Source organism: Ictalurus furcatus, chromosome 8, assembly GCF_023375685.1.
Source record: "Ictalurus furcatus strain D&B chromosome 8, Billie_1.0, whole genome shotgun sequence".
NCBI classification, from domain to species: domain Eukaryota; kingdom Metazoa; phylum Chordata; class Actinopteri; order Siluriformes; family Ictaluridae; genus Ictalurus; species Ictalurus furcatus.
Window position 1 is genome coordinate 11,841,672 of NC_071262.1, and position 16,110 is coordinate 11,857,781.

Below are 16,110 nucleotides of genomic sequence, written 5' to 3' on the forward strand. Positions count from 1 at the left end.
GCTGCTATTGTGTACTGAAGTGACTGACCTTGAAAGAGGGCCGCGTTCTGGATGATGAGGAGTTTGAGCTGGGCGCTGCTGGCCTGCAGATTCGACTCTAAATTCTGTTTGGCGGTGAGGAGGTAACGCTCTTCCATTTTGCGAGAGCAGCAAGTGAGGCCTTTCGACTGGCACACTTGCAGGTCTGAGCCTGAGAGAGAGAGAGAGAGGGAGAGAGAGGGAGGTGTTAGTATTTCATCAGACAAAAAAAGTAAATAGACACTGCTGCTGTAATGTTCTGTACAGTCCTCTTGAGACTGTGTTTCTCTAATGAGTGAGGCTAGCAAAAGAACAACAGCAAATAGGTTGTTTTAAACAACCAAATGCTTAAATAAGATATACAGACCTGAAATCAAATCACATGTGCTTTACAGTATAGCAAAACAGATATCAACGACCTCAAATGTGTGTGTTTTATGTGTGTTTAAACAGCCAAATATGTACAGGCAGTACTGCATTCACATACATGTACATATTATGCCCAGAGTATTTGAAAGTTCTAGAGAATACTCTGCATTTGGCACTACGTTAACGAGCAGGCCGAGTACGCAGGACGATTTCTCCTGTTTTCTTTCTGCAAATGTTCCATCCCAAGTGTCACATTGAGCTTAAACCACTGTATCATCAGAATAAAAATACATTCTATTTTAAAGTGATGCATTAGCCTCACTGATACACAACCACCCAGGTATACATCCATGCTCAGTAGAATATGCAATTTCTAAAAACTAACACTGTATACCATGTGCATCAACCCACTAAGGTCTAATTGTAAACCAAATCATGCATGGATGGTAGGCATATAGTCTCATGAGATTCACAGTAATGTATGGGGGGGTTACAATTTGACTGTGTAATTGAGGAAAGATTGTTAAAGTTGCAAATCCACTGTGAAGAAAAGAAAAAACAAGGCATGGAGTAATGTCATGATTATGTTACGTTCGTTAGATTTAAATAACGGGCTTATAATTAACATTCTTTCCTTTCCCAAATAGGAAAGCTGAATCCATCGCTGTGGTTCTGGATGTCGTGATGCTCCAAGGGGATTGCCGAATACACACACAGTTCCTAGTGTTGAAATAAATCGTAGTAGGAGTTGCAAAAGAGGTAAATATAGTGTTTCAGAATACATGTGATGAGCAGGACACTCTTAAAATGGTACACACTTGGAACCTGGAATAGTTTGTCCATTAAAAGTTCTATGAAAAATTCAACTGCAGAGTCCCCCCCCCCCCCCCCCCGCCTCCCCCGCCTCCCCCATCAGAGACGGTTCCACGTTAGGAAGCTAGGAACAATTGCTTTTTGTAAGAAAGACAACATCTCAATACCCTAAAACATCTAAAACATCTCTCCTTCATGGAGTAGCAGGAATACTTAGAGTATACCACAGAGTTGTTGATTTCTCGATTCTGACTGGTCAGAAGGTGTTGATTAATTTTGATTGGTTCCCTAAAACAGCATGGCTCAGGCAGTAGTGCACCTCTAAAATATTCAGTAGGTTTTCCACCACAGGAAAGAGTGATTTTTGTCTTATTTTTGTCTTATTAACTTAAGACAAAACTTTAGAGGCTAGTGAGAAACGACTGTTTATAGCTGACTTTTGTATGTTCAACAAAATTACATGTAGAAATAAAATCATGACATAATTGTACCTGCTGGCAAATTACTGTGGTATAAGAAAAAAAAAAAACGTGTGCTTAGTCATGCTTACTTAAAACATCAAAGTAAAAAAAATTCAGTTTTCTTTTTGCTTAGCTCAGACCCAGTGATAATGGGCAGAACTAAAATATTTTAATTGCCTTTTACTCTGTTAATTTCCTTCTAGCTGGAAGTCACAAACCATGCATTGTAAACGCAGCATTGTCTAATTTTACAGCATTGTTCCTAAATAATTAGAGTGTAGAGTATTTCTGCAGCAGAACTGGGTGGAGGGGGGGGGATTTCAATCCTGAAGAACCATGACCCTACTCAGCTTTGCGTTTTCCCTATTGGAACTCGTTTCTCTGTTTAATAACCACTCATCAACTGATTATCCAACCTGTTCTAAAATAAATGAGAAATGTTGTGGGCTAAATAAAACCGGGAAGAACAATAAACACTGCTGTATTATTCCAGACATCCACTGTGATCCTCCTGCTGTAAACTGGAGGACTGTTTGCAGGCTGCCACAATGTAAATGTCAGTTATAGTGTTGCACAAAAGGCAACAGTGTCATGTTCTTGTAGCTACAAAAGCAAACAATCGAAGGAAACAGAAATATCAATTTCTACTTGGCAAAAGGAAGTGGAGGACCAGAAAATAATCACATTAGAAACATCTCATGCAAATGGATTAGATAAATGATCCAATTATAACTGGATTTAGAAGGTTCTAGTGAATGAGACAACATGGTAACAAAAGCTTTGTTCTTCATATTATACCCATCCAAAAGATGAGCCTCGCAGAAGGATTTTATGTAAAAAGTGCAAATTCAGATGTAGACAAGACCATGTTCTGTGCAGAAACCAGACACAAACAAACAGGGGGGGAAAAAATGATAAAAAGTGACTTCTAGAGGGGTAAACGGTAGTAACACGTTTTACACGAGGAGAGAATTTATTTTCCATACAATAATTTTCAAACTAAAAATCTCCATTGTGCAATGATTTACCGTTTATGTATCTCAATAAACTTTTACATGTTTGCGGAGCATCCATTTCTATAGCAGAGCTGAACTGCAGATAGGTGACTTGTGTGTCTTTGAGCTGCTAAGGGGTTGGAACTAGATTGATTGATGGTGCTATAAACAACCTTCAGATGTGTCAAAATTTGTCACAGCGCACACAGGGGGTGAATAAGATAGCGAGATGAAGAAGGGGTATGAAAGGGGGGGGGGCAATGACACAGTTTAGTTAGAGACAAAAGATATCCGGGTTGGTACGCAGGAGTCTGCGTGAAGCAATCCGGAAAAACTCTACAAGTAACTATATATAGGTATTAGATCACATGGGGCCACGGTGATGAGAGAGTATCACCATAAGTTACTGAAGCTGACAGATGCCAACAGGCAGTAGAATGATGGATGGACAAGTCTAAGAATTATGGATGGACAAGTCTAAGAATTATGGATGGACAAGTCTAAGAGTTATGGATGTACAAGTCTGTGATACAAATGGGTATTTCAGTGTCATGCTACAAAATACTATTTAGTCTGGTAGAATGACCTTCAACCCCTTAAAAATCCTGCTTATTGTTTAGTTATTCATGTTAACATACATTTTTCATAAATACAGTGAAACCATTAGAAAAGGTATATAGTTACAGGACAGAGGAATGGAAGTCTGGATGCACATTTGGATTTACCAAATGCTCACTACATGACTTTAAGCTGGGTTTTTCCCCAAATACAATTTTAAAGAAAGAACTAAGAGCTAAACAAAAGAGCAGATTCTGAAGGTTAAAAAAAACCCCACCAGCACAAGCCTATCAGGAAAATTACTTCATTTTGCAAACTTGATGTGCTTAATTTTGCAGAACTAATTTATCAGTTATTGAATGGGGCTTTAGTGCAGCAGATGCAGCCCCAGGCTCCAGACTCCCAAAGAACACCCAAAGGACCTCTGGAATCCTAGAACCTGTGGTGAGAGTTCACATCCAGTATCCAGAAATGGTGAAGCGTTTGCTTTCATGCTTTTCATGCATAAAATCATTCTCAGCCCATGCCTTTCTTTGTCCCTCATCCTCTTCATTGCTAACAGAATGACCTTCAGTAAGCCAAAAAATTTTTTTTTTTATAAGTGGTCATGGCTGTAGCTTTCTCCATGTAACTTATACCCATGCAAAAATTCAAGGCCAAAAAGACCCCACTGCAAAAAAGCAAACCCTCCTCGCCTTGTGCTTCAAAAGATCAGATAGTACATCAGATGACCTACAGTTTAAGCGTTCTTTGTGATTATAGAATAGGCAGTTGTCAAACGTGACATGCTGAAAATTTGAATTTTGCTCTTGCAAAAATATTAGATAGTAACATTATTTCACAAGATGACTGAATAAATTTATTAACATCAAAATTCTTCACATACCCACACCTTTAAATTAATTGAAAAATATTCTGAAAAGCACACACACGCACACACAAACGGGCAAAAACAGGGCCGCATCATGAAAGGAAAATAGCAAGGGAGAAGCTGCCAGACTGGCAAGCTACCGACGCTGACAGGCTTAATATCCTAAATCAATACTTGCAAAAAGATTGGCGACAGATACGATCAAGTTAATTTCAGAGTGCAGGCCAAATTTATTAAGCCGTCAATAACAAACTGCAAGCAGAGAAATAACAGGTATGAAAGGATAAAGAAAGCAGGCAGATTTGGTAATTATCTGCAGCAAAACAGACAATTTCTGCCCATCTTTTGTACGGAGATGATAAATGTATTTCATTAGAAAAGTTTGGAGCCGAGAGGAGAAGTGAAGGCCTATGGGGATAGATTATTCCCCACAGACACACCTGAACAAAGACTGTATCATACTGTCTGAATAAAGCCTGCTCATGTGGACCGATGCTAAAGGATGAAACTGTATGTAGACGAGAAGGAAAACGTGTCTGCATAAAGCTTTAAAGATAAATCATTCTGTCTCATTGTTCACAGTGTACACCGTTATACAAGCTCTTCTCCGTCTTTTTACAGTATTCCACTCTTCCTTCTAAGGACACCAACGCTGTCAGCTAGCATTCCATGTGCAACCAACACACCTCAGCCCAATTTTATTTTAAACATCCACCACCTTTCATTTCTTCACAGTGAGCAACTTGTCTCCGGGAGCACTCGCTGTCTCTACACTGCATAAAAACAGCTTAATGTGCATGTGGATGTATTATTAAAGAAAGCCACCTTGGCAAATCAGCAACCTTCCCTGTCAGAGTTCATTAACAAAGTGCATTATAACTCCTCCTGACCAATGTTCTGCACGCCACATAAAAGACACCACTACCATCAGCCATGGCCTTCCTGAATTCACTTCTCCTGCAGTGTGATCTGTGTTCCTGTCTTCTGTAAATATCTCTGCAAAGCCCAGATGAGCACAGCATTTCTAGTTCCTGAGGCTAGTGCACACATCTCATCCAGCTACTCCTCCTTTCCAGCTGGGAGACATGGAAGACCACCAAACTATATGCATAACTGATTTCCTAGGCAACTATCAACATAGAGTAATGACAATCTAAAATGTTTTTACTTAAAAAAAAAAAAAAAAAAAAAAAAAAAAAAAAAAAAAAAACCTAAAAAAGTTAATGAATTGGGATAAGTGCAGTGTGAATGTTGTGAGGTTGAATACACTGCATTATGAATACTAATGAATAAGCCAGGACAAGAATATTTTGATCAAAGTAATGTTAATAGCGCTATAGCTATAAATATCGGTGTTGGACTGCTAATGAGGAAAAAGATGCAGCTATCTATGCTATTACTCTATTGACATTTCATGTTTGCACACTTATCGCTGTAGCTCTTCTAGGCAATGTAATAAATACTGCAAAGAGCTATTAGTGGGCCAATATTTTAATTTCTTTATATAAACACCTAAGCTAATAATACATCATTCATACAATTCACCGACGATAATCGGCAGGTGCTCCCTCAGCAAGAGGCTCAAACTAATAAGGTTCTAAGCCAACTGTTTGCTTATCCAGCTCATTATTATTAACATAGTTGAAACTATCCTGACACATCACTAACAAATAAAATTTTATTTCCGTGATTGGTAATGTTGAATACCCTTCGCCCCCTCGCTCTCACCCATCCCACTGGCACATCACAAACCCCCATAAGTTTTCAAATAAGAAAGGGCATGAACTAATAAAAAACCAAGAGTATAATTACTGTTTAAAGCTGTGAGGGCAAATACAGAGTGTTAATATCTAGTCTCAGGCTCAGATGCTCAGTCTATAGTTGACAGAATGTCTGATACTTCCGTATACTTTTCTGGCCACAAGCTTCAGAATCTTAAAGACTGAAGCAGACTGGCACTTGCATGTATATGCACCTCTGTACCCCAGTTTCCAAAGTGAAAACTGAACACTGAGACATGGGTTTGTTGGTGCAAGATATAGTAACTGGATTGATCAAAGTTCACATCGACCACTTCTGTAAAGGCACTTTCCCACCTACCTTGTTTGGTGCAGCCCAATCAAACTTTTTATCTAGTTTTGTTTGTTTGGGCAGATATGAAAAGTCCATCTGTATTCAAACACTGTATGCGCACCGAACAACTGAACCCTGATCTGTCAAAAATCAGATCTCTGTCCTTGTCCAAGTGACTCATGATTCAGTTACTGGTGAGAACACAGGTGACTGTGAATGGGAATAGATGTTGACAGGTGGTCAGAAGGTCATGGAAGTTGGAGACATGGACATGACAAACAGTATGGTCACACAAAATGTTCTGCTGTCAGTGTGAAATACAGCATATGAATCTTTGCAATACTACTGAAAAATGAAGACCACCCCTCACTCCATAACATTATATTTAGTTAGTCCATGCAGGATTTCGCTGAGTTTTTGTGTGATTGTTGCAGCCAAAAATGCTTGATTTTGTTGTGGCTTTTTTCCTAAATTTGCGATGCAACTCGCTGGGGTGTTTTTTTTTTTTTTGTACTTTTTATGTGGGAAACTACTTAAACTGGCCAATTGCGATTACACAAAATTGTTTTGCACGTTTTTTTTCGCCATGATGCTTGTTGGTAAAGGAAACCTTTTAGCTGTACTCATGTTTGGTGCATGTGAATTGAAGAGAGCTTTGGCTGAATGCGTGTTGTGATGATGTCACATGACACCCTCTGAATATTATACCGTTTGCTTGATTTTGCGTTCATTTCTGCGATCGCAAAAATCCTGGAATGACTGAGTAGAGTCACATGGAGGTCAGTGCACACTCATTTGTTTTCCTTTAAATGGCTTATATAGAATTTAAGGTATATTTTTACATCTCCGTACCATTTCTACTAATAGAAATCGGTCAAAACAGCTCAATAAGTGGAACAGAAATTGTTATTGAACTAAAGCTTTGGGCAGAATTGGCACACCATTAAATGGTAATCAACAACAATAGGCTATTGTATCTTTATCATAATAAAAAAAAAAAGCACTTTGATGACCTTCAGAGGTAATACAACCTTTAAGAGAGCCATTAGGAAATATCAAAGCACCGTGCAAAATGTTAGACCAATCAAGAATACACCCAGCACATTTATTCATAACGTTCATAATAACATGAAACCCACTGAAACAAATCAAAAGATACAACACAACAAAAAATCTAATTCTGGTATGGATTTAGGAAGCAAACTAAGTGGGAAAACTGCCTACAAATTATTAGAGAAACAGTTAATGGTAAATGCGATTGGCTATTTGTCGGCTCTTTCTGTGAATTTTTTTAATGTTATAAAAATTTATAAAATCCTTCTAACGCTATAACGCATTGCCAGGGGATCTCTTGCCAGCTCTGCACCATCTCAGCTCATTAAAAGTTATGTCTAAGGCCTGATGAAAACAATGTAATTCAGAAGAACAAAAAATTATAACATAAATGCTCATTTTTCCTGAATCTTTCAGGTGTATGTACCTCAGTCCATACATGCAGTGAGTAAACATCAGGACACAAGAGGCAGACTATTTTTTTTTACTCCTTTCAGTCCTCACCATAATCAGATTAAGGCCTGAAAATCTATATAGATCTATAGTTTAATTGAAAGCCTGGTTTCAAACGTTAAAAAAAAACACCATAGCTACAAAGAGAGCCAGGCCAGGGCTTATGATCAATCACCTTCACTTGAACAACTCCAAATGACTTCACCGAAAGCCTGGCCCAAATCATTACAACATAATTACAGAAGCTCCAGGGACATTTAGCATGATGCAAGAGTACGGGGCTGTTTTGTGCACCCTGACACGAGAATGACAAGTTGCTCCACTTTTTTTCTTTTTCATCCAGAGACATAAAGCGTCTTATTTCTGTCTGTTGTGTGAAACTAAGCTCAGTGGGGAATTAATTATCCAGTATATTATATTAGTATAATATATTAAAGAATCATCTCTGTTGCTACAATGTCCTAGAAAACAACACTGTATCTCTGCACATGATGAATATTTTCTATGTGCAAGGGCCACAAGTGCTCTAGTACTGCTACAATTAAAGCCATTAAAACAAAAACATCAGCTTGTTGGAGGTCAGCCTCATCCTAATGGTTTGATCCATTTGTGCAGATGGATAATAACTCAACTCTTTTCTCATTTATATGACATACGCTGCGCTGAGAGAGTGCTATGGCTGTAAGCTGGATGCTCTCTGGATTCTTCTCTGTTCCCTCTGTATGGATCCCAGGACAGCCGGTCTCCAGCTGGAGCTGACCTCCTCTCCGCTGCTCTGCTGCTAATTACTCTATTACTAATTAATTACTAAAGACAGCCAGCACTTTGTTACAGTAGTATTGAAAGCCTTTTTCTCTGATAATCTAGGAGGCCACACAATCTGGAAAAAAAAAGCAAATGCAACTAGTCTGAGTTGTCGGTCAGGGAACTTTGTTTTGGCCATGGTGGCTGTTTTTAGAGGAAGAACACATCAAGGGCAAACAGCAAGGAATTGAGAGAAAGGTAACCATTGTTAAGTCAAGGTGAGTGTAAAGTGTTAAGCCTGAAAGGACAGCAATTTGTCCTTTATACTCTGACATCCAACTCTCATTAATATGTGCAAACCTTTCCTCATGGGCAGTGAGGCTGGAACGCGTGAAGCTTCCATAACGCAGAGGAGAGGTTAAAAAATCCACACTGGCTTTTTCGTTTTTGTGCCCCTTGGCACCACATGCAGAATCATTAGAATTCAGCTCAATCTCGCCATGTCTATGCAACAGCCTCCTCTTCTTCCAGCACAGACCGAGCACTAAGCATTTCATCTCTATCTTGTGCATGCACACAGAGTTCTCGTTCATGACCACCAAAAAAAGCCAAATGCCTGTATTTGTAACCTATATGTTTCATCCCACTCACAAACACCACTGCAGGCAGCAACTGGCAAAAGTACTGACAAAGTAGTGAGTCTATATCCATGACTAATCTTCCCACATAGCAACATGGGAATCACATGGGTTCAGGTTTACCAGAATGATGGTTATGGAGTTGGAATATATTCCAGGGAGACATGCTTTTGAAAATAAGAACGGCATAACAACATGATATCATGATTACACAGCTTCCAGTCAAATCTTCAAGGGCTAAGCCATGAACCAAAGTTAACAGAGTCAAGCTTGAGTACTTATGGCTAAAGGGTATTTGCAAGTTTTGGTATACGCTTCAGTTGCCTGCCAGTGCAAAAGACATTAACAAACCAAAAATGCAACAGCAAATCAGAAAACACAACAACAAAACTAAGAACACAACCAAAAAACACAAATATCAACATTAACACAAACAGAAAGAGTAGGTCCTTATTGAATATTGCTGTCATTTTGTGTTTTGCTGTTGTGTTATTTGGAGAATTTGGGGTTTGTTAATATGTTTTGCACAATTTTATATAGTGAAGCATTAACACAGATGCATGAACTCCTAGCAAAAGCTTGATGTGTGTTAAATAAGGAATGAATGCAATCCTATGATGGTGAGAGCTGCACTATACAGTCTCCAGTTGCTCCCATTTCAATTACCATTAAGGTATTCTGCATTCATTTACCACTCCAACGCCCGAGACATCCATACAGTTCCATTTGGGAGGTTGGTTAATTCTGTTAAAACACTCTGACCCATGCTTCTCTGTTATGTGTGGAAGGCATTGAAATTGGTGGTTTCACAAAACCATCAACACAGCCATTACTGATTCACAAACCTGTTAGCATGAGCTATGATTGCTTGTAATTTAGAGGGGAAAATTATATCTTCAATTTCTTTTTAGCAGTTTTGCAGTTTGTACTTAGAGTATTATATTATAGCTTCATAGCACCCATAATTGACATGGATAGTGCAATTAGCCTCACCCCATTGCATAGTGTGACTTGCTACAAGCATCCCCTAACATTTCAAGCAATATGTGGAGTGCATCCAGTTTATACAATCAATCATATGCCAAATAAGGGCTGAGTAATAATTACAGTGATGCTTGAACATTTGTGAAACCTTTCAAATTTATCATCTATCTCCATAAATATGACCTAAAACATCATTAAATTTTCACACAAGTCCTAAAAGCAGACAAAAAGAAACCAGTTAAACAAATGAGAAAATTTTTTAAAGTTGGTCATTTATTTATTGAGGAAAATGATCCAATATTACACATCTGTGAGTAGCAATAGTATGTGAACCTCTAGGATTAGCAATTAATTTGAAAGTAAAATTAGTCAGGTGATTTCAATCAATGGGATGACAATCAGGTGTGAGTGAGCACCCTATTTATATTTTAAGAACAAGTATCTATCAAAATGTAATCTTCACAATATATTTGTGGAACTGTATCATGGCAAGGAGTTTCCTGAGGACCTCAGAAAAAGAGTTGTTGATGTTCATCAGGCTGGAAAAGGTTACAAAACCACCTCAAGAGTTTGGACTCCACTAAACCACAGTCAAGCAGATTGTGTACAAATGGAGGAAATTTAAGACCATTGTTACCCTCCCCAGGAGTGGTCAACCAACAAAGATCACTCCAAGAGCAAGACGTGTAATAGTCTGCAAGGTCACAAAGGACCCAGGGTAGCTTCTAAGTAACTAAAGGCATCTCTCACATTGGCCAATGTTAATGTTCATGAATTTACCATCAGAATAACACTGAACAATGGTGTGCATGGTAGGGTTGCAAAGAGAAAACCACTGCTCTCCAAAAAAGAACATTGCTGCCCATCTGCAGTTTACTAAAGATCACGTGGACATGGCAGAAGGCTACTGGAACAATATTTTGTGGCTTGATGACACCAAAATAAAATTTCTGGTTTAAATCAGAAGGGATATATTTGGAGAAAAGAAAACACTGTATTCCAGCATAAGAACTTTATCCCATCTGTGAAACACTGTGTTGGTAGTATCATGGCTTGGGCCTGTTTTGCTGCATCTGGGCCAGGATGACTTGCCATAATTGATGGGAAAATTAATTCTGAATTATACCAGCGAACTCTAAAGGAAAATGTCAGGACATCTGTTCATGAACTGAATCTCAAGAGAAAGGGGGGCATGCAGGAAAACAATGACCAAAAGCACACAAGTTGTTCTGCCAACGAACAGTAAAAGTTAATGTTTTGGAATGGCCAAGTCATAGTCCTGACCTTAATCCAAGAGAAATGTTGTGAAAGGACCTGAAGCAAGCAGTGCATGTGAGGAAACCCACCAGAGTTGAAGCTGCTCTGTACTGAGGAATGGGCTAAATTTCCATCAAGCTGATGTGCAGGACTGATCAACAGTTACTGGACATGTTTAGCTGCAGTTATTGCTGCACAAGGAGGTCCCACCAGATACTGAAAGCAAAGGTTCACATACTTTGGCCACTCACATATGTAATATTGGACCAGTGACCAAGTATAATATTTTTCTATAATTTTGCGTGAAAATCTGATGATGTTTTAGGTCATATTTATGCAGATATCATTCTAAAGGGTTCACAAACTTTCAAGCACCACTGTACTTGGAGTCTGTGACTCTACTTCACAAGGATTAATATGATTTTACATGGCCTGTGGCATGCAACTCTCCAAAAAATGCATTGGGTTAGTTCCCTCAGTAGGAGTAATAAGGGTTTGTCAAGTTAACACGCTCCTACAGTTTGTCAATTATACAAGACTGCACCCAAAAAACAATTGGTAGTTTCTGGGGGTATAAGCAGAACCAACAATTAACCACCGCCCCATCCCCCCTATCATTTACAGTGTGCATTAATTTGGTCTGTTACTATGCCCTGTGTAATTTGTTTTAATAAACAATCATTTAATCATAAATGCTTGTGGACTATAGATAGATAAATAGATAGATAGATAGATAGATAAGTAGAGGATAATTATATAATGACACTGAAGATATTTATAATATAATTTTATAATATAATTTTTTAACTGAATTAAAAATATCAGCAAGCATACATAGTCACACTTCAAACCCCACCCCCCAAAATGTTCAAACCAAATCTACGCCTATGGTCAGTCCATCTCAAGTGGTCCAATGATTGCAAAGTTGGTTGCATGACCATTTTTAAGTTTTCGAGAAAAAAAAATTAATTAAATAAAATAATAATAATAATAATAATAATAATAATAATAATTTAGTAATTACCTCTATTTTCTTTTAGTTATTTTACTTTGTTTAACTACATCTTTGTCATGGCACACAACAAATTTTAATTTTACAGCTGTTTAGAGAAACCTCAATATATCAGCTCAGGATGGTCCTAGCTCCTTGGAACAAAAACTGATCTCTAGAGCACATTACAATTTACATGGACATATATAAACATTTTGCACATTCTTGGTCCTTAAACTTAGAACTCCAATTGAACTCCAAAAGAAGTCCAATTGTAATGTCAAGATTGCTCACAGTTCCACTTTTAGGGTAAATTTATAATGGGAAGGGATCAAGTCTCAGTTTTAATTTTTAGGGGGTATCTAGGTAAGTATAGTGTGCATGCAGAACATTTCAGGCTTGAGACTTCTCTGTTTTTATGGGAGCAAGAAAGTGCAATTTTTTTTTAATTCCCCTCACTTTCGGGTTGAATACCTCTGGTGGGGGACCAGATACAAACCTGAAGTCCTCTATAGCAGCACTGAGTTTGAGATTTCACTGGTTACAGAGCTAGGGCTAGTAGAAATCTGGGGAAAAACCTTCTTTATTCATGCATTTTGAGAAATGAACAGATCTAATAACAATAATAAAGCATAAACAATAAAAATTAAAAGTATTTTACAGTAATTATGTTTATGATTGATATACAATAGCTTATGCTTGTCAAGGAGATCTAAAATGTTACTACATTTGATATTGGCAACAGTGAAGCACTGTTGGTATGTGTGAACAGATTTTATCCAAATATGGAATTCCAGCGTTCAGTTGAATGTTTTACAAATGAACAGTGTCATAAACAGAGCTGTGGTCTTGTTTCTCCTGTGATAAAAGCAGTAAGTGACTATAAAGCAGACGTATGTTTGTCATAAATACTGATCATTTTTATTATATTATGCTTGTATTACATCTGTTTATTTCTCAAAATGCATGAATAAAGTAGAGCTTTCTACTAGCCCTAGCTCTGTAACTAGTGAAATCTCAAACTAACTGTTTTTACAGCAGAATGCTACTATAGAGGACTTGTTTCTGTGAAAATTTCAGGTTTGTATCTGGTCCCCCACCAGAAATATTCAATCTGAAAATGAGGGGAATTTTAAACAATTGCACTTTGTCACCCCCATAAAAAAAGAGAAGTCTCAAACCTGAAATGTTCTGCATGCACACTATAGTTATCTATAGGTACCCACTAAAGATTAAGACATTAAATTGACCCTGAATGTGGAACTGTGAGCAATCTTGGGCATTACATTTGGACTTAAGTCTAAGAAACAAGAATGTACAAAATGTTTATATATGTAGATGAACCTGTAATGTGCTCTAGAGATCAGTTTTTGTTCCAATGAGCTAGGACCATCCTGAGGTTTCCGGAAACAGCTGTATAACCGAAATTTGTTGTGTGCCATGACACAAAGATGGCCGTTGTGGTTAAACCAAACCAAAAATTGTGTTTTTGCAATGAATACATAGAGGTAATCACTCAAAAAAAAATTAGGAAAATTAAAAATAGTCACGCAACCTGCATTGATCCACTTGCGATGGAATGACCCAATTGTTTTAGTAGTGCAATGTAGAAAAGTTAAATCAGCAATGCTTGTAAAATATTTGACAAGGGCAAAATATTTAACAAAGTTAATTATAGCCAAAACTTTGAAGTCAAATGAATTTTTAAATATATTGATTTTTTTTTTACTTTAAAACCACATAAACACATCACAATTGTGCCATAACCTATCTCCGTCAATCCCCTGTGGTAACTTGCCAAACATCAGTTTGTACTGCAGGTGCATAGAGACATCTGCTTTTATATTTGATGGATCCACTCCAACAAGTTGATGCATAATACATGACAGGCTTTTAGGACAAGCATGTAGGACCATTTTGATACTCGTTTCCTGTTCCTGTAAGTTATTCCATTTCATTCCAGTCTAACCCCACTGAGGGTCATATGTTAATATTCCTTCCTCTGAGGTAATAGAGTAATAGAGTATGCTATAGGCTATGCAAGCTCTTTTGTCCCATTTGCCAGACCTGCTTTAAATTGCAAATATGAAGAATTCGAATAATTCAAGAAACATTATGTTGATTAAATGCCACTATCAACGTCTGTGTTAGTTCCTGAAGAGCCAGCTCTTCTCTAATTTTACACTATCAACTCTGAAGAGTCCTCACTGCAGTACATCAACATAAAATGTAGTTTGTTTAATAAAAAAAATTACAAATAAATGTGTTTAATTGGCTTAAGTCCTTCAAATTAGGCAAAATATTTGACCGTTGATCCTTTAATTAATATTGTTTAATCTGAGATTTATGAAACTGGTTATACTGTTTACAACAGTGATTTTGTATCATTAGTACATTTAGTGACATTGATTTTCTACCGTGGTGTAATTAAAGCAAAACGTCTATAAAATTTGTTTTGTAGGCCAAATTTCATGATTTTTCTGTGCAGTTGAAGCAAGGCATCAACAAACACAACGAGGGAGATGTCAAACAGAGGGTCACTTAACCACCATGTCCATTAGTTTATCTCAGCTTCTCGATTTTCTCTTCTGGGAAATGTGGCTTCCCCAGTAATTTTACTACTATAGAAGAGACAGGAATACACTTACAGTTCCCTCCAGTAATACTGGAAATCCCTGCACAATAATGTAGAATTATTACATCTGGAAAGGTGTATAAAAAATGTAATTAAATAAAAAATACATAAGTTTTCAGAGAGAAGCAATTAAACACTTTGTGAACAAGAGTGATTTAGTATCATTAAGCACATTTAGTAACACATACTGAAGTGTCATTAAAGCTAAACGATCAAATTTGTTTTGTGGGGTCAGATTTTACACTTTTTTGTGTGTGTGCAGTTGAAGCAGGGCATGCGATGGATTGGCACCCTGTCCAGGGTGTACTCCGTCTTGTGCCCGATGCTCCCTGGGATAGGCTCCAGGTTTCCCCATGACTCTGAAGGAAGGATAAGCGGTATAGAAGATGGATGGATGGATGAAGCACGGCATCATCAAAAGCAATAAGGGAGATGTCAAACAGAGGGTCACTTTATCACCATGTACATTAGTTTCTCTCAGCTTCTCCATTTTGTTTCTACTGGGAAATGTGGCATATCCAGTAAATTTACTACTATAGCAGAGACAGTACACAAGACAGCAATTTACCACTCACCATTCCCCCCAGGCAATACTGGCAATCCCTACCACACTGATATAGAATTATGACATCTGGAAAGGCTGGGGAAATACATGGGTTCTCAGGGACAAGCAACTAAGCACTTTGTTTATGACTTGTCCCTTGACTTCTCAGCGTTTTTGCAGCACCTCTGCTTTGCAAAGAGCAAAGGAACATCATAACAGAATGAGAAGAAAAGTAATGCGACCAAGTGGCTCTGAGAGACAGATAAATGTGTAGGCTACTTGGAATTTTTCCTCACTCTTTCAGAATAAGGAGCTCTTTAGAGAAGCTATTTACGAAGACGGTTCAACATGACGGGTGTACCTGAGACCGGTGTTTCCGGAGCCCACTTCGTGCCGGGGTGCAGAGTCTGGAAGGATGAGCGCACTTCGTGGCACTTCAGCAGCTGGCCACTCGGCTCAGAAAGCGGCAAAAACAAAGCGCATAAAAGCAACGACCCGAGTAAGTTCACTCCGCTCATGGCCACTGAGAGAGAGAGATAAAATAAATCAAGAGAGTGTACTTAGTAAAAGTAGATGTTTGGGTCACTCAGCATGAGCCGCGTCCTGATTCTAATTCCATCAAGTCTACTCTATAGTAAGCGTCCTCTTATTAG

At 38.0% G+C, this 16,110-nt stretch overlaps 1 protein-coding gene across 1 annotated transcript in view; it reads right to left on the minus strand.

Moving 5' to 3' along the window:
- gpc3 (glypican 3) overlaps positions 1–16,110 on the minus strand; it is a 125,089-nt gene extending 108,979 nt beyond the window's left edge. Inside the window, exons 1-2 of the mRNA XM_053630803.1 lie at positions 15,819–16,110; positions 29–190 (exon numbers count right to left, since the gene is read on the minus strand). Of these exons, the coding sequence (XP_053486778.1) occupies positions 29–190; positions 15,819–15,975 (319 nt within the window). The 5' untranslated portion in view covers positions 15,976–16,110. The remainder of the gene's footprint in view (positions 1–28; positions 191–15,818) is intronic.